The sequence below is a fragment of the Sciurus carolinensis genome, chromosome 15, assembly GCF_902686445.1.
Source record: "Sciurus carolinensis chromosome 15, mSciCar1.2, whole genome shotgun sequence".
Taxonomy (NCBI): Eukaryota; Metazoa; Chordata; class Mammalia; order Rodentia; family Sciuridae; genus Sciurus; species Sciurus carolinensis.
In genome coordinates, this window is record NC_062227.1 from 11,572,807 (window position 1) to 11,596,767 (window position 23,961).

General features: G+C 41.1%; 1 protein-coding gene across 2 annotated transcripts in view; it reads right to left on the reverse strand.

The window, feature by feature from the left end:
* Positions 1 to 23,961, reverse strand: part of Shc3 (SHC adaptor protein 3) — a 184,726-nt gene that overhangs the window by 137,040 nt on the left and 23,725 nt on the right. For both annotated transcript variants that reach the window (XM_047526520.1, XM_047526519.1), the window contains exon 2: positions 1,333 to 1,403. In XM_047526520.1, the coding sequence (XP_047382476.1) occupies positions 1,333 to 1,403 (71 nt within the window). The remainder of the gene's footprint in view (positions 1 to 1,332; positions 1,404 to 23,961) is intronic.

Here is a 23,961-nt window from a genome sequence, read left to right on the forward strand (position 1 = left end):
AGCTCATGAAAATATCAGAAGAATTAAAATGGCATGAAATCATCTCAGAAATTCTAGCATCTATAATAAAGGGAATTCAGTAGAAATGATCAATAGTACTCTCTCCATCAACTGTCAGTCCCTTAAAAGCAAGAACTGTGCAAGAGATGTGCATGGTGCTACCCAGTTCTCATATTCCCCAACAATGGCAAAGTGCTTTGCCTCCTTCAAGGGACTGTGTGACTTTTCATGAGTAGGGTGAATGAATGATTTAACAAGGAAAACTCAAACTTTTCTTTTAAATGCTTTTGCTTCAAGATGCCATTCCTTCTCCTTAGAAAGTTTTGTGAACCATTTTCTACAAATATATAGGGACAGATTCCTTCTTCATTGTAGGTAACTGGTATTCATACATTCCCACCATGTGTCTTGAGTTGTCTCAGAGAGAAGGGCAGCATCAACTCTTGACCATGAACTTCTTCAGTGAGGAAAAAGTGTTATTAGGCACTTAGAACTGACATGTGTATATTACTTAACAGCTCATAACAATAACTTATTTTACATTTTAATCTTTAGAATTTGGTTTGCTCACTCAAAGATACATAACATAGTGGTTTGAGTGAAGTAAACAGGAAGTTTATTTTCTGAGGTCACTATTTAGATTAAGCAGTTCCACAAGTTCCACACAACATAAATTCTTTGGCCATAGAAATGTAGTCATTTCATAAATAGCTGTAGTTCTCTGCAAGACGACTTGAAATTGGCATTTTTCTAAAGGTATAAGCTCTACCAGGAACTATACTAGGCTATGAAATTTCATAAAAACAGTGCTCAAATACTGGTCTTCAAGGAGTTTAAAATCTAGGTGATGGTGTAGAATATACAAATAATATTAAAAAATCACTGACACCTTAAAGAATTGGTCCACTTCCTAAATGACTTATTCTCATGAATGTTTCTACTTCCAGTTCTATGCAATTTCTTCTCTCTGTGTACTACTGGAGATTATCTCTTGACCTCTTGATGTTCTTTTTTTAAAAGGAACACAGTTCAGTAAATTTTAAAATTGTCAATCTCATATTACAGGTTTTTTTGCATTGAAGAAACAAACACAAGACTCATGTTGCTACATCTATCTGCAGCTTAATATTAAGTTTGGAAAAGACAGGGTGTTCTTTGGGATGCATCACAGACAGAGACAAGCACATGAGATACCGTGAGTCCTGACTCACTGCCACCAGTCTCCAACATCCAGAAGGGTAGTCTTTTCTTCCCAAAGTTTCTAAGCTGTAAACCTCTGAGACATTTCCTTTTTTGGTAAAAGTGTAGGAATCCACTTTCAAGAGGGCTTACCTGGTAATTTGTGTTCTCGTGCTGAAGTCAAGAGACCTCATTGAGCGTAGAACTTCAATGCACCCCAAGTACTGCAAGAGGAAGAAACATAAATCATGAGTTCTGGGAACTGAGATGCAGAGAAAATTTCTAACTACAACAAGGAAATTTTTTGGAAGCAATACACATTTCTTAAATCACAGTTTAACTCAGAATTCTGAGACTATATTCTGTTTCTATGAAAGCAATAATTCAAGCCCATAAGGGAGTATCATGAATACTTAGATTGGCACTACACTGATTTTCTAAAACCTATTAGAATTGTCATTTTATTTAGATGCACATTCTTCAAAGTTTTTATTAGGGTTTAATTTACACACTGTAAAAGGCAGAAATCTTACATAATAACTCAACATTATCTAAATACATATTTGCCATGAAACTGCAACTGAGACCCCATAGTTCTAGTTCTTTTTAAGAATTTAGGAGAAGTTAAATTTTTTAAAAATTTTATTGGAGCATGATATGTGTAACATAATAGTGGAATTCATTGTGGTTATTCCTATGTAATGAAGCAATTTGATGATTTTCATTCCCTAGCACCTCCCCCTCTTTCCTCCCTAAATCTCCCTCATCTATTCTACTGGTCTTCCTTCTATTTTCATGAAACTTTTTTTTTTTTCCTTTTTCTCTCTAGCTTCCCCGTGTGAGGGAAAATATATAACCCTTGACTTTCTGAGTCTGGCTTATTTAACTTAACATGATGCTCTTCAATTCCATCCATTTTCTTGCAAATAGCATGATTTGTTCTTCTTTATGAATGAATTAAAGTTCATTGTGTACATATACCACATTATCTTTATCATTCATCTATTGATGGACACCTAGGACGGTTCCATAACTTGGCTATTATGAATGGTGCTGCTATAAACATGGATATGCATGTATCTCTATGATATGCTGAATTTAATCCATTTGGATAAATACTGAGGAGTGGTATAGCTGCATGATATTGTGGTTCCATGGCTAGTCTTTTGAGGAACCACCATTGTTATGGTTTGAATGTGAGGTGTCCCCCAAAAGTCATATGTGAGACAATGCAGGAAGGTTCAAAGGAGCAATGATTGGGTTGCAAGAATCTTAACAGATTTTGTATCTCCCTCTGCTTCCTGATCATCATGTGAGCTGCTTCCCTCTACCACACTCTTCTGCCATGATGTCCTGCCTCACCTGAGCCCCAAGGAATGGAGCCTGCTGTCTATGGACTAAGACCTCTGAAAACATGAGCCTTCAAATAAACCTTTCCTCCTGTATAATTGTGCTGGTCAGATCATTAGTCACAGCAGAAAAAAAGCTGACTAAGACAACTACTGCCTTTCAGAGTCATTATGCTAATTTACATTCCCACCCACAGTATATAAGAGTTCCTTTTTCCACACATCCTTACCAGCATTTATTGTTATCTATATTCCTAGGGTTTAAATTTTAAAGAAAGAATGAATGAAAACACTACATAACCAACACTTTCATTAACATTAAACTTCATTTTCTAATAAATATATTTTGGAGGTCTATGAGTAAACTCAAGGTGGCACTGATTTACAGAAAGCCTTCTTCTGCAATATTCACCATAAATTTTCAGAAGTTAAAATTTATCCATCTCAATGTGTAGCTAAATTTTGATCAGCTTCACACATGAAAATGTACATATGGATATAGGGACGTAACAAAAATTATGGATAAAATGCTAGATAGAACATTTATGTTCTTCAGTCCTTGGGGAGTTTGAAGGTGTAGATGTTATAGACAAATGCTTTTAAATTTAGATACTTTAGACAAATGCCTTTAAATGTAGATTTTGTGGGAAATCCTCACGGTATGGTACATAAAAAACTGTATTTGAATTATTCAGAAAATCTGAGTTTGAACTTGGCTGTGTCTTGTCTTGTTATGTAGGTTTAAGCAAAACTTTATACTTCTCTGAACCTAAACCTCTACACCCCATAAATGTGATGGTTCCTCCTGCCACTGTGTCACCACCAATGTCATAGAACTATTTAAATACCATCACTGTCATCCCAGTTACGTGAATTGCATGGCCAATGCCACAAAGATACATGACTTATACTACCACAGACACTACAGAGTGACATGACTGTGACAACCAGCATCACCAGTTCCTGTGACTATCAGGGCCAACGTCACAGAAGTATGTGACAACCTCCACCGTCAGAGTCACAGATCATACAAACGCCATGTGCACATTGCGGAGTTATGTGAAAAACACACCCAGTGTGACAGAGTTACATGAAAACCACAGCCAGCCACACAGAGCTATGCAAATGCCATGCACACCGAGGTCCTGAAGTTACGAAATACCACAACCACCTTTGCAGAATCACATTTATACCACAGCCCAAACTGCAGAATGGTGAGCTGGAACTCTAGCACATCTCCTTGTAGAGTTCCACCAGGAGGTGGTACAAGTCCACCATTGTAGAATGATGTAAATTTGATAGCAATGTCACAGAGTTATGAAGAAACTATGAACAACAATGAGTTACATTCATACAAAGTTATATGAATATGTTCCTCATCACAGGTGTATATTTACATGAACACTATGACCAAGTCTGAGTTACACAAGTACTACATCTACCATCATAATATTATATGAAAACCATAACTGATGTTGCAGTTATATGACCCACATTTCCATAGATGCATTTTTCTTTATTGTGGTAGAATACTGTTTTACCACAGTTTTTTCACCACTGTGACCAAAAAGACCTGACAAGAACAATATTTGGGGCTAGGCATATAGCTCAGCTGGTAGAGTGCTTGCCTCAGTCACATGCACAAGGCCCTGGTTCAATCCCCAGCACCATCAAAAAAAAAAAAAAAAAAAAAAAAAAAAAAAAAAAGGACAATATTAGAAGAGGGGAAGCTTATTTGGAGCTCACAGTTTTAGAAGTCTCAGTTCATGGATGACCACTCTATAGCTTTGGACCCAAGGTAAGGCAGAAAATCATGGCAGAAAGGTGTGACAGAGGAAAACAGCTAGGACATGGTACCAGGAAGCAGAGGGAGACAGTCCAACTCTCTGCGAACAAAATATATACCCCAAAGACTCACCCACAGTGACCCACCTCCTCCAGCCCTACCTGCCTACAGTTACCACCCAGTTAATCCCTATCTGAGGATTAATGCACCTGTTAGGTAAAGGCTCTTATAATCCAAACATTTTACCTCTAAACCTTGCATTGTTTCCCACATGTGTTTTTGGGGGAAACCTCATATATAAACTGTAGCATTCTGCCCAGAACTCCCAAAGCTCACACCCATCTCACAATGCTAAATGCATTTAGTCCATTTCCAAAAGTCCCCATACAGTTTCAGTATTTCCCAAAAGTCCAAGTCCAAAGTTTCCTCTGAGACGCAAGACAAACTCTCAACATGAGCCCTGTAAAAACCAAAAGCAAATTACACCTATCTAATATATAAAGGCACAGAGTAAACATTTCCATTCCGAAATGGAGAAATAGGGGAACAGAAAGAAGGAGTAGGACTAAAGCAAGACCAAAACCCAGCTGCTCAAACAAGTTCTGTAACTCCATGTCCAGCATCTGGAGCACATAACATCATGATTCTCTCTCAAAGGGCTTGTGCCACTCCATCCCTATGGCTCTGCTGGTTGCAGCCCATGTGGCCTGTCTGTTGGATTGTCTCTGCTCAATTCTGCAGCTTTCTTTGGCAGATGTTCCATGGTACTGGCATTTCTTAATCTTGGGGATCTCTTGGATAGCCTTGGTATCCTCACATCTGCACACATTGCCCTCTCAGAGGCAGCCTGCAGGGACTCTGACCCACTGCATTTTGCCTGGTCTCCCAGGCCTTCCTTGGAAATCTCAGTGGAAACCTCCGTGACTCCCTAACTCCAGTATCCTGCATTCCTGCAGAACCAGCACCACGTGGTTGCTGCCAAGGTCTGCAACAATCTCAAGCAGTAGCCAAACATCCAGGGAGCCTGGCTGCAGCAGTCTCTGAGTGCCTGAATGGCTGAGCATGGTGAAACAACTTCCTAGGCAACCCTGTGCAAAAAGGATGCCCCGCTGGTCTCTTCTCAAAAATAATTTCTGAGCCTCAGATGGGTGCAGTCTTGCCAATTCCTGAGATGCCCTCGAGCCTTCTTTCCCATTGTCTCTGTGCAAAGTACTTAGCATCTCTTTAGTGACTATGTCTTTAACCACTGCACTTCCTTAGTCCCAATTTTAGTTCCACTTTTCAAGTCCAAATTTTAAAAAATCTTTCTGTTCTGTTTTCTGTTCCTGATTATCACAGTAAGCTAGGCTTATTTTCGGGGCTCCCAGAAGAAATTCAAAAAAAGATCCACACATGGAACTGCAGTGGTTTAATATCAGAACTAAAGGATCAAGAGAAAAACATTCTTAAAACATTCCACAAGTAAAGAATTAACATTAGACTGAGTGGAGAAAAGCTGGAAGCTTCCTCTCTAAGATCTGGGGCAAGACAAGAATGCCCACTTTCACCACTGTCATTCACACAGTACTGGAAGTCCCAGCCAGAGCAATCAGACAAGACAAAGACATGCAGGGCATCCAAACTGAGAACCAGGAGGTCAAATTCACACTGTTTGCAGAGGATGTGATCTTATACACATAAAACCCAAAATACTCCATGAAAAAGCTTTTAGAACAAAGTTGCAGAAGACAAAATTAGCCTACATTTCTATACACCAATAGCAACTTATCTGAAAAAAAATCATGAAAGCAACCTCCTTTACAATGGCTGCAAAAAAATAAAATGACAGGGAATATATTTAACCAAAGAGGTGAAAGATTGCTGCAATGAAAAGCATAAAACTTTTATAAAAGAAGTTTAGAAGAACACTAGAAATAAGGAAAAACATCCCTTGTTCAATGTTTGGAAGACTAAATACTGTTTAAAATGTCCTTACTACCCACAGCAATCTACAGATTCAAAGCAATCCCTACCAAGTGCCAAAGATTTTCTTCACAAAAATAGAAAAAAAAAAATCCTAAAATTCATATGGATCCCCCTCCCCAAAAGTCAAATAGCCAAAGCCATCATGAACAAAAAAACAAAAATAAAAATGGACCACGAAGCTGTAGTAACCAAAAGTGCAACCACTCTGGAAAGCAGGATGGAGATCCCTCAAAAACACTAGGAATAGAACCCCCATATGACCCAGCTCCTCGGGGTTTATCCCAAAGAACTAAACTCAGCATACTATAGCAATAGTATAGCCACCTCAGTGTTTAAAGCAGCTCAGGTCACAGTCGCCAAATGATGGAATCAACCCAGATGCCCATCCACAGATGAATGGATCAAGGAAGTGTGGGATACATACACAAAGGAGTCTTACTCAGCCATAACAAAGAATGACACAGTGGCATTTATCAGTACAGGAATGGAAATGGAGAAAATCACGCTAAGTGAAATAAGCCAGACTGAGAAAATCAAGGGTCCAGTGTCCTCTCTCATATGCGGAAACTAGAGTCAAATAAGAGAAAGAACGTGGAGGTGGAGGAGACCAGATATCGTAAAGATGGAGGGTAGAAGGAGGACATCCAGACAGGGAAGAAAGATGAAATGAATCTAACAAAATCATGTTAAATACAACATAAAAGTACCTAAGGGAATTTCACCTTTACACATACCTAGAAAGTACCAATCAAAAATAAATAATAAAGGAGTGAAAGGAAGACCAGTAGAGTAGAGGAGGGAGGTTAGGGGGAGGGAGGAAGGGGATTGAAATCCAATTCCTTGTATGTATAATTTTGCCAAAAGTAACCCAAATGCTATATATAATTACGATATTTTAATTAAAAAAAAATAAACAGCACAATATTGACATGGCCACAGACACAGAGACCAAAGGAGCAGAATAGGGAGCACAGAAGAAAACCCACATGACTACCACCAGCTGATCATCAACACAGGTGAAGAACAAGCTCTTGAACAAAGGGCACCGGGAAAGTGAGGTCCAAATGCTGAAGAATGAAGCTGAAGCACTCTCTCACTCTCTCACTCTCTCTCTCCATATACAAAAATCAACTCAGAGTGGATTAAAGACTTCAAAGTACAATAGGAAACTGAAATTTCCAGAAAAAGAATGATAAAATACTTCATGACATTATTGGTCTGGGCAAGGACTTTCAGATAAGTCACCAAAAGCACAGGAATCAGAAGCAAAATTAGATGAATAGGATTATATTGAATTTTAATATAATTCTGCACAGAAAAGGATATAATCAACAGAGTAAAAAGATAACCTGCAAAATGAGCGAAAATATTTGTAAACAATACATCTGATAAGAAGTTATATATCCGGAACATATAAGATATTCAAACAACGAAAGGGGCTGATTTAAAAATGGGCAGTAGACCTAAACAGGAATTTCTCAAAAGAAGACACACAAATAGACAACAGGTCCATGAAAAAGTGTTCAGGGAAATGCAAATCAAACCAACAATGAAATATCACCTCACCCCAGTTAGAATGACTATTATAGAAAGAAAGAAAGAGAGAGAGAGAGAAAGAGAGAGAGAGAGAAAACAAGATTTCTCAAGGATGTGGAGAAAAAGGAATCCCTAGGTACTGTTGGTGGCAATGCAAATTAGCATAGTCATTACAGAAAACAGTATGAAGATTCCTCAAAAAATAAGATAAAACTACTACATGATCCTGCAATCTCACTGCTAGATACATACCCAGAGGAAATGAAATCAGTATGCTAAATAGACCCCTGCACTTTCATGTTTATTGTAGGAGTGTTCACAATAGCCCCCAAGGGGAAACAACTTAAGATTTCATCATCTGATGAAGGTATAACAAAAATATGGCATATATACAAAATGGAATATTACTCGACTATAAAAGGGATGAAATCCTGACATTTGCAACTACACAGATAGAACTAGAAGACATTGTGTTCAGTGAAATAAGTCAGACACAGAAAGACAAATATTACATGATCTCATTGGTGGAATCTAAAAATATTGATGTTACAGAAATAGAGAATCAAATAATACTCTCCCAGGGGCTGGGAGAGTAGTAGGAGGGAGTAGGAAGAAGGGTTGGTCAGTGGGTACTGGAGAAATAGGCTCTGGTGTTCTGCTGCTGTTGGGTGACTACAAATAATAATGCACTGCATATTTTCTGAAAGTTAGAAGAAAGAATTTTGAACATTTTTATGACAGAGAAATTATAAATGTTTGAGGAGATAGATGTTTATCTTGATTTGAACAATATACCATATATAACTGTGTCAAAACACCACCCAGTACCTCAAAAAGATGTGTGATTTCTGTGTCATTTAAAAAATACGTATTTTAAACAGCTTTCATGAGTGAGGGGTGGGGAACCAAGTTACTTACAAAGAAAGAAAACGCAGAACAAAAACAATGAAGTTCTTTCAGCACCAAATACACGGAGACAAATAACATCATCCAAAACCTAAAGACAAGACATATCGAGGCAAGAATCTTATTTCCACCCAAACTAGCACTCAAGTGGGAGGGCAAAGCAAAGACTTGGGAAGTGAACCACCCACAGACACGCTCTGAAAGAAACATTCTAGAAACATAATGAATGCAACAGAGAGGAGCTTGTGGGCTTGAAGAAACAAAGAGGAGAACAGAGTCAACAAATGTTACAGGTACATCTCAGGCTTCAGCAATGAGCACAGTGTCTCACGTGTGCCTCGTGCATCACAACCAGGGATTAACATCTCAGAAGACGTCAACATGGGCAGCAAAGTGTTCGAAGGACTATTGTGTTTTATCAAGGTGGGTGCAGAAAAATATGTAGGTAGCCATTAGAAAAATATGTTTACGTGTGTGTATATGAGATTATCAACCAGGCTGGGGTTGGGGATCAGTGGTACAGCACTTGCCTGGCATGTGTGAGGCACTGGGTTCAATCCTCAGCACCACATAAAAATAAATAAATAAATAAAAATATTGTGTCCATCTACAACTAAAAAAGTCTTTTAAAGAAAAGATTACAAATCACTGTAAAAAGAATAGAATGATCAACTTTCAGATCACTATGGAACCAAAGGAACATCCAAACAAAAATGTCTGTCGGTAAAAACAAAGTATAAAAATAGAAAGTGCACAAATGAACCACAAAGGACCTACAAAAGTCAGGAGCAGATGTTTGTCTAGGTTTATCCAAACACCTCAGTGATCACATAATCATGAATGGATCAGACCTGACAACTAAAGGTCACAGCCTTACACACTGGTTAAAAATACATGTGTGTTAAATACAGTCACAAAGGAAATATTAAACAGATAAAAATGCCAGCAAAAGAAAACAAGTATATACTGGGGGAAGCATCTCTTTCAAATGGGCAAGAAAGAAAACAGCATGAAATAAATCTAACAAGAAATGTGTTAGACCAAATTGAAGAAAGACTTAAGGAAGGAAGGATGACTAAAAGAAAACCTTCTGTCCTGGTCCATTTTGTATTGCTATAACAGAACACCTGATGTTGGGTAATGTACAAGGAAAAGAGGTTTCTGTGGCTCCTGATTCTGTTGGAGGATCTAACTAGCATGGTGCCAGTGTCCTGGTGAAGAGCCCTGGCTGGGTAACATGGGAGAGAAGCAGGAAGGGGACTCTGTTACATGCAGAAGGGGCCAAGGAATGGGGAGGTCTTGCTTTTTAAATCTCGCAGGAACTAAGTCACTTCATGAAATCAACAGTAATCCATTCATGGGTGGTGTCCCCAGTGACCTGATTACCTCCCACCAGGCCCTGCTTTTAAATGTTCCACCACCCCAAAGTGGCCATACTCACCGGGGACCACACTTCCAACCATGAACCTTTGGGGAACACACTCAATCCATATTCAAACCACAGCGTCTGCATTTGTGGAAAGACAGGCCATGCTTCCTGGGTTGGAAGGTTTCATCTTGAAACACACCCGCTCTCCCCCTAATTCATTCACAATTTTACTGTGATGATAATAAAAGTCCTAACAGGACTTCAGTCCAAGAACTGGGAAAATTAATTCTAAAGCTTACAGAACAAAGAAATTTCTGAAGAAGATAAAAGTGAAAAGGAAAAGGGGAAAATTCCATGATATTGACATGGAGGGAGGGAAATCATGCAAGGGGTTAGGATAGGGTCCAGAAGAAAGCACACACAGGGGTAGGAGTCACTGAAGAAGATTAGTCAGTCGATACACTTGAGGTTGTTAGTAGCTGTACATTAGAAAACGGTAGCTGGAGACATCTCCGCCAAGGGCTGTTGCCATAAAGCATTATGCAGTTCGCGATGTGGGAATTGTACACCCTTTCCAACAAGCCCACCTTACCAATACACACAAAGCCTAAAAGGGTTAAAGGGCTGAAGTTAAGAAACACAATTATAAAATCATACAAGAAAACAAAGAATAACATTTTTATTACAAGACTAAAAACTCAAAAAGCTGCAAGAGAATTCATGAAAAACACTAACTTTTGTAGAACAAAACAAATAACATAATTAACATGAAAAGTCAAGTAAAAACTGAGAAAAGAATTCAATAAGTCACTGAAAACAATTAATACCCAGGGTATTCTAAGAGTTTCTGTGAGTTGTTACATCAGTCCATCAACTCAATAGGAATAAAATGACCAAAGAACACAAGGGGTAAACTCACAGGAGAAAGACAGTCAGGACTAGTGGTCAGAGAAATTAAAATCACCAGTGAAGGAGAAACAATTTTTCACCTAGAAGAATAGCCAGATTTGGTGAGACAAAGGAAAATGGCCATATCACACAATCTTGGAGAGAATGTACTTTAAAGAAAACCTTCTTGGAAGACTAGTCGGAAGTCTCTGTGGATATGAAAACTGTGTTTGCCCTTTGACACATTCATTTCACTTGTAGAAGTCTATTCACATTCGAGCATGTGAAATCGTGTGTGCAAAGACAGTAATGACTAGGTCGCCTGTTTAGAATGAGATTCTGAACTCCCTCCCAAAATGTTTAGCAATATATGTGTAGTTAGACACCTAGGTCACAACCAAACCGTGGGTCCCAACACAGCCCCTGTTTTAAACAAGGCACACACAGATCTCCAAGAAACACTGTGGGTTAAAGCAAGTCGCAGAGTCAGGAGATCTAAGGGCAAGGGCCATCCCAGAGTGTGGCTGCAAGGAGACTTGGTTCCTGGGCCCCCCTTGGAGACATGAGTGCACACAGAGGAAAGAAAGTTGGAGCAGATGAGGGAGGGAGAGCAGGGGAAGGGAACAGGGAGATGCTTGAAACTCTGAATGCTTTTGCAGCCCTTTCATAAAGAATGTGTTCACTTTTTACTTGCATAATTTTGAAATAATGGAAAACTTGTTTAAAAAACATCAAAAAAAAGAAATAGGTCATGCTTCATAAAATTGTTTCCCCATGGTCTGATCAAAAAATGACCGATGGGCTGGGGAGATAGCTCAGTTGGTAGAGTGCTTGCCTTGCAAGCACAAGGCCCTGGGTTCGATCCCCAACACCGCAAAAAAAAAAAAAAAAAAAATGGCCAATGGACCTCAGGTGACTCAAATTACAAATCCCTCCTCATTGGGCCTCTTAAGAGTCAGATACTACTACCGTGCCATGAGGAGAGAAGAGGAGACAGGGCAGCAGCCACCCTCTTCCTCAGACAAGACTCAGCTGGGCTGGACCCCTGGTGGCCTCCAGGGAGACTAAGTCACTGAATCCCGTCCTGATGGCCCCAGTGATTGGTCAGGGATAAGTAGGTGATCCCAGACAGGCCGGAACTGTCCACGAGTGACAAAGTCACACCCAGTTTCTGAGAGCAGCACAACTAATGACAACAGGTGATCCATCCTCCTACTGTTCACCACCAAACGTTCCCAGACAGCGGAGGTCTGGAGAAGGTATGAATACTTAACCCTAGTGATTTCCACCCTCAGTGGCTATTTAGAGACCTCTTCTAACATTCATTTGGAAATATGATGTGCCTAGGAAATATGATATGATATTTTCAAGCATATCCCACAAGGAGGAATCTAATCCATGCCGGATTTGAAAAAATCATCATAACTTGGATATTTTATTATTAGTATACTGAGAGTCTTGCCTTTTAGACTCTGGTACTGAGAAGGAAAAAAAAAAAACGTGTCTCTTCCATGATTGTAAAATACTTAAGCAATCATGAAATTTTAGCTGTTAATAAGATCACACTTGTTTTATAATAACAGGTAAAACTCTCCTACATCACTCAAGTCATTAATTAATAAATATGTGTCTGCATCCATGAGAATGAACTGGGAGAAAGAAATGGAATCTGTCTCCTATTGCTTAGAATTTATTAGTCAGCCTCTGAGAGTTTAATAGTCATGCCTGTGAGTTCTTACTGGTCATGCCTATGAAAAAGCTACAAGTGGAAAAACAAAGAAATGCGCCCAGCTGAGATTAAAGACAGATTGCTGGGAAATCAAAGATGGGAACCAGGTAGTACCACACCTAGAAGCTATAAGTCTGAAACTACCGATCCCCACGAGTGGCCCCCCGGCCAGCAGCAGCAGCAGCACCTGGCAACTTGTTAGATATGCAAATCCAAAACATCCCACAGGCTCTCCAGAGGATGATACTGTCCACTCAAGTTTGAGATTTGTCTGTATGAGGACTGATCCACATTCCCAAGTTTTCTGTGTCACATTAGTATTATTTATAGGCTATCGAAGTTCAAATGTTGGTTCTTCTACTTAGTAGCTTTAACCTTAGTTTTTTAAGGTGGTTTTTAAATTGTCTCTTTAAGCCTCAGTATCTGACAATAGCTATTCCCTGGATATCTCACTCAGCTCCTGGAACACCACATAGCTGGGGATTATTGTTTGTCCACTTAATCCAGGTTCCTAGGGGCACCTTTACCCGTATCTGAGGATTCAGTTACAGTTCACACTTAGCTAAAAGTGGCTTAAGTTTCAGTGTTGTTTCATTTCTTCAAACTTGTTATAGTTTAGCTATGAGGTGTCCCCCAAATGTTCATGTATGAGAAAATACAAGAATGTTCAGAGGAGAAATGATTCAATTATGAGAGCTATAACTTAATTGGCAGATTAATCCACTTGAATGGATTTTCTGGGTGGTAAGTGTAGGCAGATAGGGTATGTCTGGAGGAAGTGGGTCAATGGGGGATTGCCTTTGAGGTTTACAATTTGTTTCTGGTTGAGCAGAGGTCTCTCTCTCTCTGTCTCTCTCTTTCTCTCCTTCCTAAATGTCATGAACTGAGCCACTTTCCTCAACCACACCCTTCTGCCATGATGCTCTGCCTCACTTCAGATTCAAAGCTATGCTGTTGGCTGACCTTGTACTGAACCTCTGAAACTTTGAGCAGAAATAAACTTTTCCTCCTCTAAATTGCTCTTGTCAGATATTTTGGTCACAGTAATGGAAAGCTAACTAAAACAGAAATTTATATCAAGAAGTGCAGTTAGGGCTATGACTATGTTCAGCAACATTTGGAGTTGGTGTTTGTGGAAGAAATTTTGAAAAGTTTAGAGATGTGAGCTGGAAAAGCTTTAGAATGTCTTAAGTGGAGCTTAATGAGTGATTCTGGTTGGAACTCAATTAGAAAGAACAGTAAAGACTGGGCTCATGAGGTTCCAGAGGGAAAGGAAGAAGCTATTGAAAATTGGACAAAAGTCCATTTGTGTTACATTCTGGCAAATAAGTTGTCAACATTTTCCCCATGTCCTGAGACTTTTTGTGAGGCTAAATTCAAAGGATTAATCAACTAGTTAATCTGGATTAACTGGATAGTGACCATAAGCAGGTAGGATGTGATTGGAGGAACTAGATCAATGGGGACATGCCTTTGAGATTTATATTTTGTCCCTGGTGAACAGAACTAACTCACTCTCTCTCTCTCTCTCTCTCTCTCTCTCTCTCTCTCTCTCTCTCTCTCTCTCTCTCTCTCCCTCCCTCCCTCCCTCCCTCCTTCCCTCCCCTGTCTTCCTATGTTATCAATTAATACAGCAGAGGAAATTTCAAGGCAGCACAGCATTCAGGTGGTGCCACGGATATTGCTAGTGACTTTTAGCTAAATTTACTGTGATCATCAGGAGCAGAAAAACAGATCAGAAAGATTGGAAAAATATGCAGTACAAGTAAAACTGGGCCAAGATGATGCAGTTGTTAAAGAGATTACAGCCATTAAAGAGATGCTCAGTACTTTACACAAAGACAATAGGAAAGATGGTTTGAGAGCATCTCAGTAAGTGGTAAGCCCACACCCATTACTGGCTCAAGAGTATAAGGTAAATTTTCTTTTGAGAAGAGACTGGAGGTACCCTTCTTGCACAGGGAGGCCTAAGAAGTTCTCTGACTATGCTCAGCTGCCAGTCACTCTGAGATTGCCGTAGTCATGGTCCTCAGAGGCTTGGTTACTACTGAATTGGTGGCAGACCTTGGCATCAATAACGTGGTGCTGCTTCTGCAAAAATAAAGAATACTGGAGTTAAGGGATCATGGCTTACACCAAGACTTTGAAGGAAGGCCTAGGAGGCCACACAAGGCAGCCTCTGAGAGGGTGATGCATGAAGATTTGAGAAGGAAGCTAAAGCTACAGTGTAGACCTCCCAAGATTAAGAGATGCTTGTAACATAAAACTTCTGTCAAGGAAAGCTTCAGGAATTTGGGAAAAACAAGCCAAGAAAGAGACCATTGTGGTTTGTCTCAAAAAAGTCACAAGGGCAGAGCTACTACACAAAGCCTCTGGAGAGAACATCACAATTCCATGTGCCCCAGATTACCAGATGTGAAGCTACAGGACTTGTTTACCTAGCTGAATTTTGGTCTTGCTTTGGGCCCATTCCTTCTTTCAATGCCCCTATTTGAACCTTGTGGAATGAAAATGTTTAGTCTGTGTCATGTATGTTGAATACATGTAACTCACTTTTGATCTTTACAGGGGAAATCACTCAAGAATTTCCCTTGAGTCTCAAATGAGATTGGACTTGGACTTTTGGGTAATGCTGGAACTGTTAAGAATATGAGGACTCTTGGAAATGGTCTAAATGTATTTTGCAGTGTGCAATGGGCATGAGCTTTGGGGGGGCCAGGAGAAGAATTCTGTCATTTAAATATCCCCCAAAATTTCATGTGTGAGAAAATTCAAAGAATGTTAAGAGGTGAAATAATTTGATTATGAGGACTATAATCTAATCAGTGGATTAATGCACTTGAATGGATTCACTGGGTAGTAATGTAGGCAAGTAAGGTATGGCTGGAGGAAGTGGGTCAATGGGGGTCAATCTTTGGGGTTATATTTTGTCCTTGGTGAATGGAGCTCTCTCTCTCTCCTTCCTATTGGTTATGAGCTGAGCAGCTTTCCTTCATCATACCCTTCTGCCATGATGTTCTGCCTCACCGTGTACCCAGAATTATGGAGTTGGCATGGACTGACCTCTGAAACTGTGAGCCAAAATAAACTTTTCCTCCTCTACATTGCTCTAGTCAGGTCTTTTGGTCACAGGGACACAAAAATAACTAAAACGGAAACCAAGATGACCTTGCAGATTCCCAAACCTTATGGCTTTTCAGTTCCTTCTGCTTCCTACACTAAGCCCTGGGCACACAGCTCTCAGTTAGTGAATCCAAATTCTTCCCAGGCTTAGGAAATTGATGGCACAACAGTGGTAGGTGGACTTGGTGAAAACCCAAGTCCACAATATTAAAAAATAATGACTCCAATCAAGCTTCTGAAAGATTTCTTTGGGAAATAGATGGAATACGGTGAAACAGTGCTGTTATTAAAAATAATAACTCAAGGGCACAGAATAAAATTAGCTTTCTGAATGAGAACCGTTAAAAGCAAAAACATGTAGGGGTGGAGACAGAGTTCCTGCAACAGAAAGGAGAACGTCACCGATAGAATAAACTGAGCTAGCTTGCTAAAGAATTCAAAGAAATAATGGGAGTGTGTAGGCAAGAAATAAAAGCCATCAGAAAAGAGCTCAATTTATAAAGACTCGAAAAGCAAACTCGATTCATCGGGGGCAAAAGGAAAATAAATGAGAAATGTTGCTCCTTCAAAGCATAAGAAAAGAGCGATAACCACCAATGGCAAGACAAAAGCCATTATTCTGTAAAAGAGTCATACTCTGCAACTACTGAGTATGAGCAGCAAAGGAGAGCTGGGAAAGATGAGTCATAGCTGTCACCAGCTGCAGACTCTGAGGGCTCTTGCTTCACCCTGGGAAGCCTTGAGCTGCCATCTCAGGGATCTATGGATCTCTGGGAGGCACCAACCAGCTGCAGCCATGAGTGGCCTGATGACCATGGTAACAGCATATCTGTCCTTCCACCTGTCTCAGAGGGTGCAGGGATTGGGGAATGCATTCTTGAAGCCAGATTTGCAGAAGATCCCATGGGGACCTGGGGAAATAAGGGAACACAGGACCAGGATCAAGGACAACATGTCCTCAGACAGGTCCATGAGTCTCGGAGAGCTGGGATCTCTGAGGTGGCTTCCACTGCAGCTCTAAGTTAATCCTGCTTTTGCCTAATGCCAGGAACCTCTGGGGCCCCAGGGTACAGAGGCTTCAGGGTTAGTGTGTCCAGGTGCTTCATAAACCACAGTGGATGGTACTCAAATTTAAAAATATGTTCCTCACTCCAGAAAAAGGAAGTACCACACAGCACCCTTCCACCCCTGGGACATGTCTGGACCCCACAAATATCCTGCATCCTTTGTGGGGTTGCATTAGTTCCTCTTGCAGCATTGTAGTGAACTACCTGAGGCAGTCTACCCTATTTGTCTAAGAGGCTTAGTTGGTTCACACCTTTGGCGGTTGGAAGCCCACACGTCATCAGGCAGGTTTTGGGGAGGGCTTTCCCTGGTCCGTGTCCCCTCGTGGCAGATGGCAATGGGGGAGCATGTGTGGGAAGAAGAGGTCACATCTTGACACAGGAAAGCCAGAGACTGGGTCCCGCCATCCCTTCCAAGGGCACTCCCTCAACTTGACCTAAGCACACTGATGGGGCCTCGCCTCTTAAAGGTGTCACTTCCCAACATCAACACACAGAGAACTAAGCTCCCAACATGTGAAACTTCGGCCAACACACTGAAACCGTATCCAAACTACGGCAGGGATGGAAAGGCGATGGTGGGGTCTCCTGGGCCCTGCTGGTGAGCCTTGATCATGAGTTTTCACAATGGGGATTCCTACACATGAACCTGAGAACTAGCAGTGTAAGTCACCATCAAAGATGCGTGTGTGTGTGTGACAAAAAGAAGGCCTGCAAAACCAACGACCGAGAGGGGCTCTAATGCACTGTGAGGAGAGGGGCTCTTGGTTTTCACTCTGCCTACATCTTACAACATTAAATATTGACAACAGGAATATGTCCATGTGTTACTTATACAATGATAAATAAGTTCATTGCTAAAGGGTAGATAAAAGAAGTTGATGCTTAGCTCCTCGGGTCTCAAACTTGAGCATGAATTAGAATCCACTGGAGACTTGTCAAGCCCAGGTTGCTGGACCCCACCCCAGACCCTTGGACTCAGGATTGCTGGGGTAGGGGGAGATTATCTGCAGATTTTCTAAGAATCAGTGCCTTTGGGAGGTGAAATGTTGAGCTTGGAATGTCACTGAGGTTCTAGAACTTCAATCCAGACCACCTCACACCACACATGTCATGTCACAGCGGATGAGGCATCCAGCAGGACAGGGGAGCAGGACAGAATGAGTGAATCCCTAACTACAGCCGGAAGCAGAAGGGGCATGTGGGTAGAGCGGTCACATTAAGGTACCACATCACATCTGGACCTCAAGTAGCTGACCAGAGCTCTCTTTGTGTGACAGGATTGGGGGAGATTTGTTTCTTGACCATTGTTGTCAAAATATATTTCTTGGATTTCTAAATAAAAAAATCAATTCACCCTGAAAAATCCTAAAACTATACTTTCTGCATTTTCCAAAGTTGATGAGTATTTATTATTTTGGTAATTTTTTAAAAAGTATGTCACGAGACTCCTTTGCTCAGTGAAGTGTCTACCTGAGTCGGGGACTCCTGTTGCAGATGTAATAGGACTCAGTTCAGCAGCCATGGGGACACCCTCTCTGCACCACATAGGCTGGCAAGGACCCCTCCTCTCCCCAAATAGCAGGCATCATCCTAAAACACACGTACTTTTGATGAACCCAAGGAAAAATCTATGCCATGATTGAGGAAGTATTTTCTTCTGTTTAAAAAACACATCAAGGCCCAGCACAGTGATGTATACCTGTAATCCCAGCAACTTGGGTGGCTGAGACAGAAGGATCACAAGTTCAAGGTCAGCCTCAGCAACTTAGGGAGACCCTATCTCAAAATTTAAAATTTTTAAAAGGACCGGGATATAGCTTAGTGGTAAAGTGCCCCTGGGTGACATCCCTAGTACAAAAAACAAACAAACAAATAAAGGTTCCAGATGAAGTTGGTGACCTGCATGCACACAGCACCCTCCCCTCCACTCAAATCCCCAGCAGTACACAAGAGCTAGAAAGAATAAGTGGATCCCTAAGAACAATGGGAAGAGAAGGAGGGGTGCACTGGTGAACCAGCTACCACAGGGCACCCCTAAAGGAGAGAAGGCCAATCAAAATAAGGACAGAAACACTGCACCTGGAGCAGACTGACACAGAAGCCCACAGGGTACTAAGAAGACCCAGAGAGAAAGTCACCAAGAGAATGCTTTGTGACGATCAGCTTCCTCCTGGTTCCTGAACCATGTACAGTGGGGATGTAATTACAGTGATTTAGAGAAATCTAGGGCACCCCTAGAGAGGGTACGCAAGTCCCAAAGCAGATCACACAACTACACGATGTGAAAGGACATGGGTCACGGCCCCAGGAGAATGCTCTGAAAGGCACAAGTGGATAATGAGGTGAGACGGGTGAAAGAAAACTTAAGAGACAGGAAAGGTGGATCCAACATCCCAACACCCATCAACCATGAGGTGCAGACGTAAGATTACAGAGGAGGCAATAGAGAAAATTCTTCCAGACCTAAGTCCTCATTTGAAAAGTTGCACCAAATGCTAAACAAAGTTAAAATAATAAATGAACAAAAATCTCCCACGTCCTGGTGTAATGTCAGAACAGCAATGATAAAGAGAAAACTAAAATATTCAGGGGCAAGGGGGAAGTATTAGATTACTGAAGAAAGAATGAGACAGAATCATGTGAAGGAATTTAATGACACAGAACTATACACACAAAAAACTACTTAAATAGGGCATTTCATGTTGTACCTGCTTAATCATGGTTTTTAAAATATATGTTAATTATTTTAAAATAGTGAACAATGGATGATGGATTTTTCATTAGCACCTTCAGACAAAAGAAATGGATCAACATCTTTCAGATTCTGAAGGAAATAATTTTTGAACTTAAACTTCAGCACCCAGCTAAACTAACTGCAGGGGTGAGGAAAAAGCAGAGAACATTTTCAGATATGCATAAAGGCATTTACCACCCGGGAACTCTTCTTGAAAGAATTCCTGAGGCTGTACTGAAGCAGAAGTTCATATAAATCTAAAAGAAAAAAGGATGAAGGCAAGCAGCAATGTGGAATTGCTGTGCTGTACGTGAGCTTCGGTATAGAGATAGTCTGAAAGTAGCATCCCAGGTCAATGTGGAAGATGGAATGGCAGGGGAGAGGCAGAACAGCAATGAAGAGAAATGAAAGGAGCTGTGGTTTGTGTCCCCTCTGGACTGGGACACTGGCTAACTTCAGATATTAGGACCAGTATTTAAAAATACTAGCTTTGCTGGGGGTGATGATACACACCTGTAATCCCAGCTACCTTGGAGGTTGAGGCAGGAGGACTACAAGTTCAAGGGCAGCCTGGGCAACTTAAGGATACCCTGTCTCAAAATGAAAAGGGCTAGCAGTGTAATTCAGAGGTAAAGCACTTGCCTAGCAGGTGTGAGGCTCTGTGTCCAATCAATAGTTCTGGGGGGGAAATGGTTTAAATTTGTGCATTGAAATATAAGGGGATTTGAAGTGGCAAATATACGAAGGAAAGGTGCTCACTGCACAGGACCAGGAGGGGACAGTGGAAAACGCAATATGAGTCAACAAGTAGAGTGAGGATACAGAGCAACGGGGACCCTCGCTCACTGCTGACTGGAGTATAAATTGGAGAAAACACTTTGGAAATCTGATTGGCATTTTTTTCCCAAAGGAGAACATGAGCAATGTCCTATGACCCAGAAATCCACACTGAGAGAAATGAACCCATCCCGCCACCCAAAGAAGTGTGCAGAAATAGTCACAGTAGAACCATTCATCACGACTTCCAACTGGAAAAGAAGCAAATATCCACCCACAGCACATGAATAAACAAACCACAGCATATCCACGTGATATAACATCACACAGCTACGAAAATAAAAGATCCTCACCCACGTGCTGCAGTTGATCTCTGTAACTGGCAACAAAGGATTGTGTCAGTCAGCTTTCCATGACTGTAGCAAATACCTGAGATAATCAACTTACAGAGAGAAAAGATTTATTTTGGTTCACAGTTTTGGAGGTTCCAGCCCACAGTCATTTGGCCCCGTTGCTTTTGCATTGTGGTGGGGAGTGTGTGAAGGAGCCAAGCTGCCCACCTCATGGCCAGGGCACAAAAAGAGGAAGAGGAAGAGGCTGGAGTCCCACAATCCCCTTTAGGAGCATGTCCCCACTGACCTATGACCTTCCAACGCCCCAGCTCCTAAAGGTTGCACCAGCTTCCAACAGCCCAAGATGGGGACCAGTCCTGTAATACATCGGCCTTGGGGGAACATGCCAGATCCCAACTGTGAGCCAGGCCCTTCCAGCACACAGTATTCATTCAGCTCATGTTGACTGAGACTCACCGTGTGCCAGATACTCATCTAGACGCCAGGCAGGACACCAGGTCCCAGATGAGTAAGGTCCTCTACTTACTGAGGATCCATTCGGTCAGGAAAGTACGTTGTAAGTCTGAATAGATGATCAGTCTAGCCTTCGCCTTCCTTTGGCACTTCCTGTGCCAGCTGCCTGCCCATACTCCTGCAGAGCCAAATCTGTCAGCCCCTTCCTGTCCCTTCACACATCCTGTGTCTGCATATGTGATTTCTCCTGCCTGGAATCCCTTCTTCTCTGGTGTGCCTCCTTCCTCTCGCCCCTTCCTCCCTTCTCAGATCCTTTCCCATGATCTCGAATGATTCATGCCCAGTATCACACAGCCAACAAAGCCCCCTCACCCCTCATGCAATAACCCTTATCTCACAAGAGGACCCTCAGGGTTCCATTTACACTGACCTCGCTGCCTGCTTGCACGGATGCCTTTTTTCAATTTTTTAATCATACCAAATGCTTGGCACAGAGAACGTAAGAAATCCATGCTGCCAAAACTCAAAATAGAGAAAACTTAACTGTTTAAGGCTGTCTGGCATCACCATCTCCTTCCTCCCTACTGATACACTGACACCCCAACTCTCCTCCAAAATGCTGAGCCGAGGCCCTGCGCCGTCCCCCCAAACACCCAGCCGGGGCTCCAGCTCGGGTCCACACATCTTGTCACTCAAGCTGCAGAACAGTGCCTCGCTTCTCTGCACATTCCCGAGGCCTTGCATGGGCTGGGCACAAAATAAGTGTTTGCTGAACGTCTTCACCAGGGGCTAATGAAGTTAAAGAAGCTTCTGACAACCCCCCAGAGATTAGGACTAGAAAGATGATAGCACTTCATTTGATAGTGCAGGGATCTCATGAATCATAATTTTTTCATTAACTTTTTATTTCACTTATTAGCACCAATTTGTATTGGTTTGTGATATGTAAAGTACTTGAACATTCCCTGACAGTGTTTCTCTCAAATTATTCTGGGATTTAGACACATCAATGTAAAATAAATAGGCCTTTCCCCCTCAGCTATATTAATCCAAATAATGTCTGAGAGCGCATACGTCGCAGTTAAAGAGCAATGAGGGAAAAGGCAGGGTGGGAGGTGAGCTCAGCAAAGGAAGAAAGGGGTAAAATGTGTTTTATATTTGTAATGTTCTGTGAGTCTGTAGCCATTTCAAAATGAAATAGTTTTAAAAATGGGCTGGGGGACTGGAGTTGTGGCTTAGTGGTAGAGCACTTGCCTGGCATGTGTGAGGCCCTGGGTTCGATCCTCAGCACCACATATAAATAGATAGATAGATAGATAGATAGATAGATAGATAGATAGATAGATAAAATAAAATATCTATTGACAAACAAGGAGGCTGTGGGATCAATGCCCAGTACTACTATCCATCCATCCATCAATCAATCAAGGGAAAAAATTGTAGCCTATCACATTGATATGAATTTCAGCATTTTCTCTCAGTTTACCCATGTGCTTTGTTTTCCTGTCTAGAGAGGTGTCCTGAAAATGAGAACAGGTCACTTTAATTAGGATCATTTTCTAAAGATCGATTAAGTTGACACTTTCCAAATTGAATAACATGCTTAGAGTTTCCCAATGATTGATTATAATATTAAGATGAATGCATATTCTATACACTGATTACCTAATCTTTAAGGGTGACTATTAACTGGCATGTGCACTTTTGAGCTGAGTCTACCACAATTATGCCATTCGACATTTACTAAATGTTTCCCTGTGCCAAGCACTCAGAGAGAAAAGGGAAGAAGTAAAAGCCACCGACTTCAGATTTCACTCTTTCTGTCTTCTGTTCTTTTTAAAGTATGAGACTTTCTATAAAAAGCATATGTCACTTTGCCTGGACTGGAAAATGACAAAAGTCCTATAAAATGTACATATATTTCTATGTTTTTCTTTATAGAAGACTAGAGTGGACTTTGGAGTCATATAGCCCTAAATTAAAGACTCACTTCATGGCTGACTATCGTTGCGAACTTCGACAAACCCCTGGACCTTGTTGAGTCTCTGTTTTCTCGCCTGCAGAATGGGTCACAGTAAGAATTCCATGAGAGGTCACACTTTAGACAAGGGACCTTGCACTGTGCATCACCAGTCTTCTGGACATTGACTATTCATCCGTAACACTTTGCTGTGCTGTTTCTAATTTCCTTTTTGCTATGCTTTGAATGCTTTGAATCCCACCCAAATTCATATGTTGCCATCTAATGCCAATGGCATTAGAAGTAAGACATTCCTCAATGTCATGAGGATGGAGCCTCAGGAATGCAATATAAAAGAGCCCCAGAGAGTTCCCATGTCCCTTCCACCACATGAGGACACAGTGAGAAGGCATCACTATCAGGATGAACCCTCGCCAGACGCCAAATCTCTTGGTGCCTTGATCTGAATTAACCTCCAGAACTATGAATAGTAAGTTTTTATTTTTAATAAATTATCCAGGCTCAGGTATTTTGTTGTGACAGCTGAAATGAACTAGGACCCTAACTCTTTTACCTAACATTTTGCCAATTCTGTAATTATGGGTGATTTATTTTCATTTTGCTTATGTATCCAAATATCACTTTATCACATTAGAAATGAAATTTAATGTAAATGTTAATGCCCAGTCTCTTTCATCTAATCTAAGGAAATAATAAGCATGAAAGAAAAAAATAGCTGGTCCTTCTCCACCCTTCTTCCTAAGACCTTTCCACCCTGGATATCTAG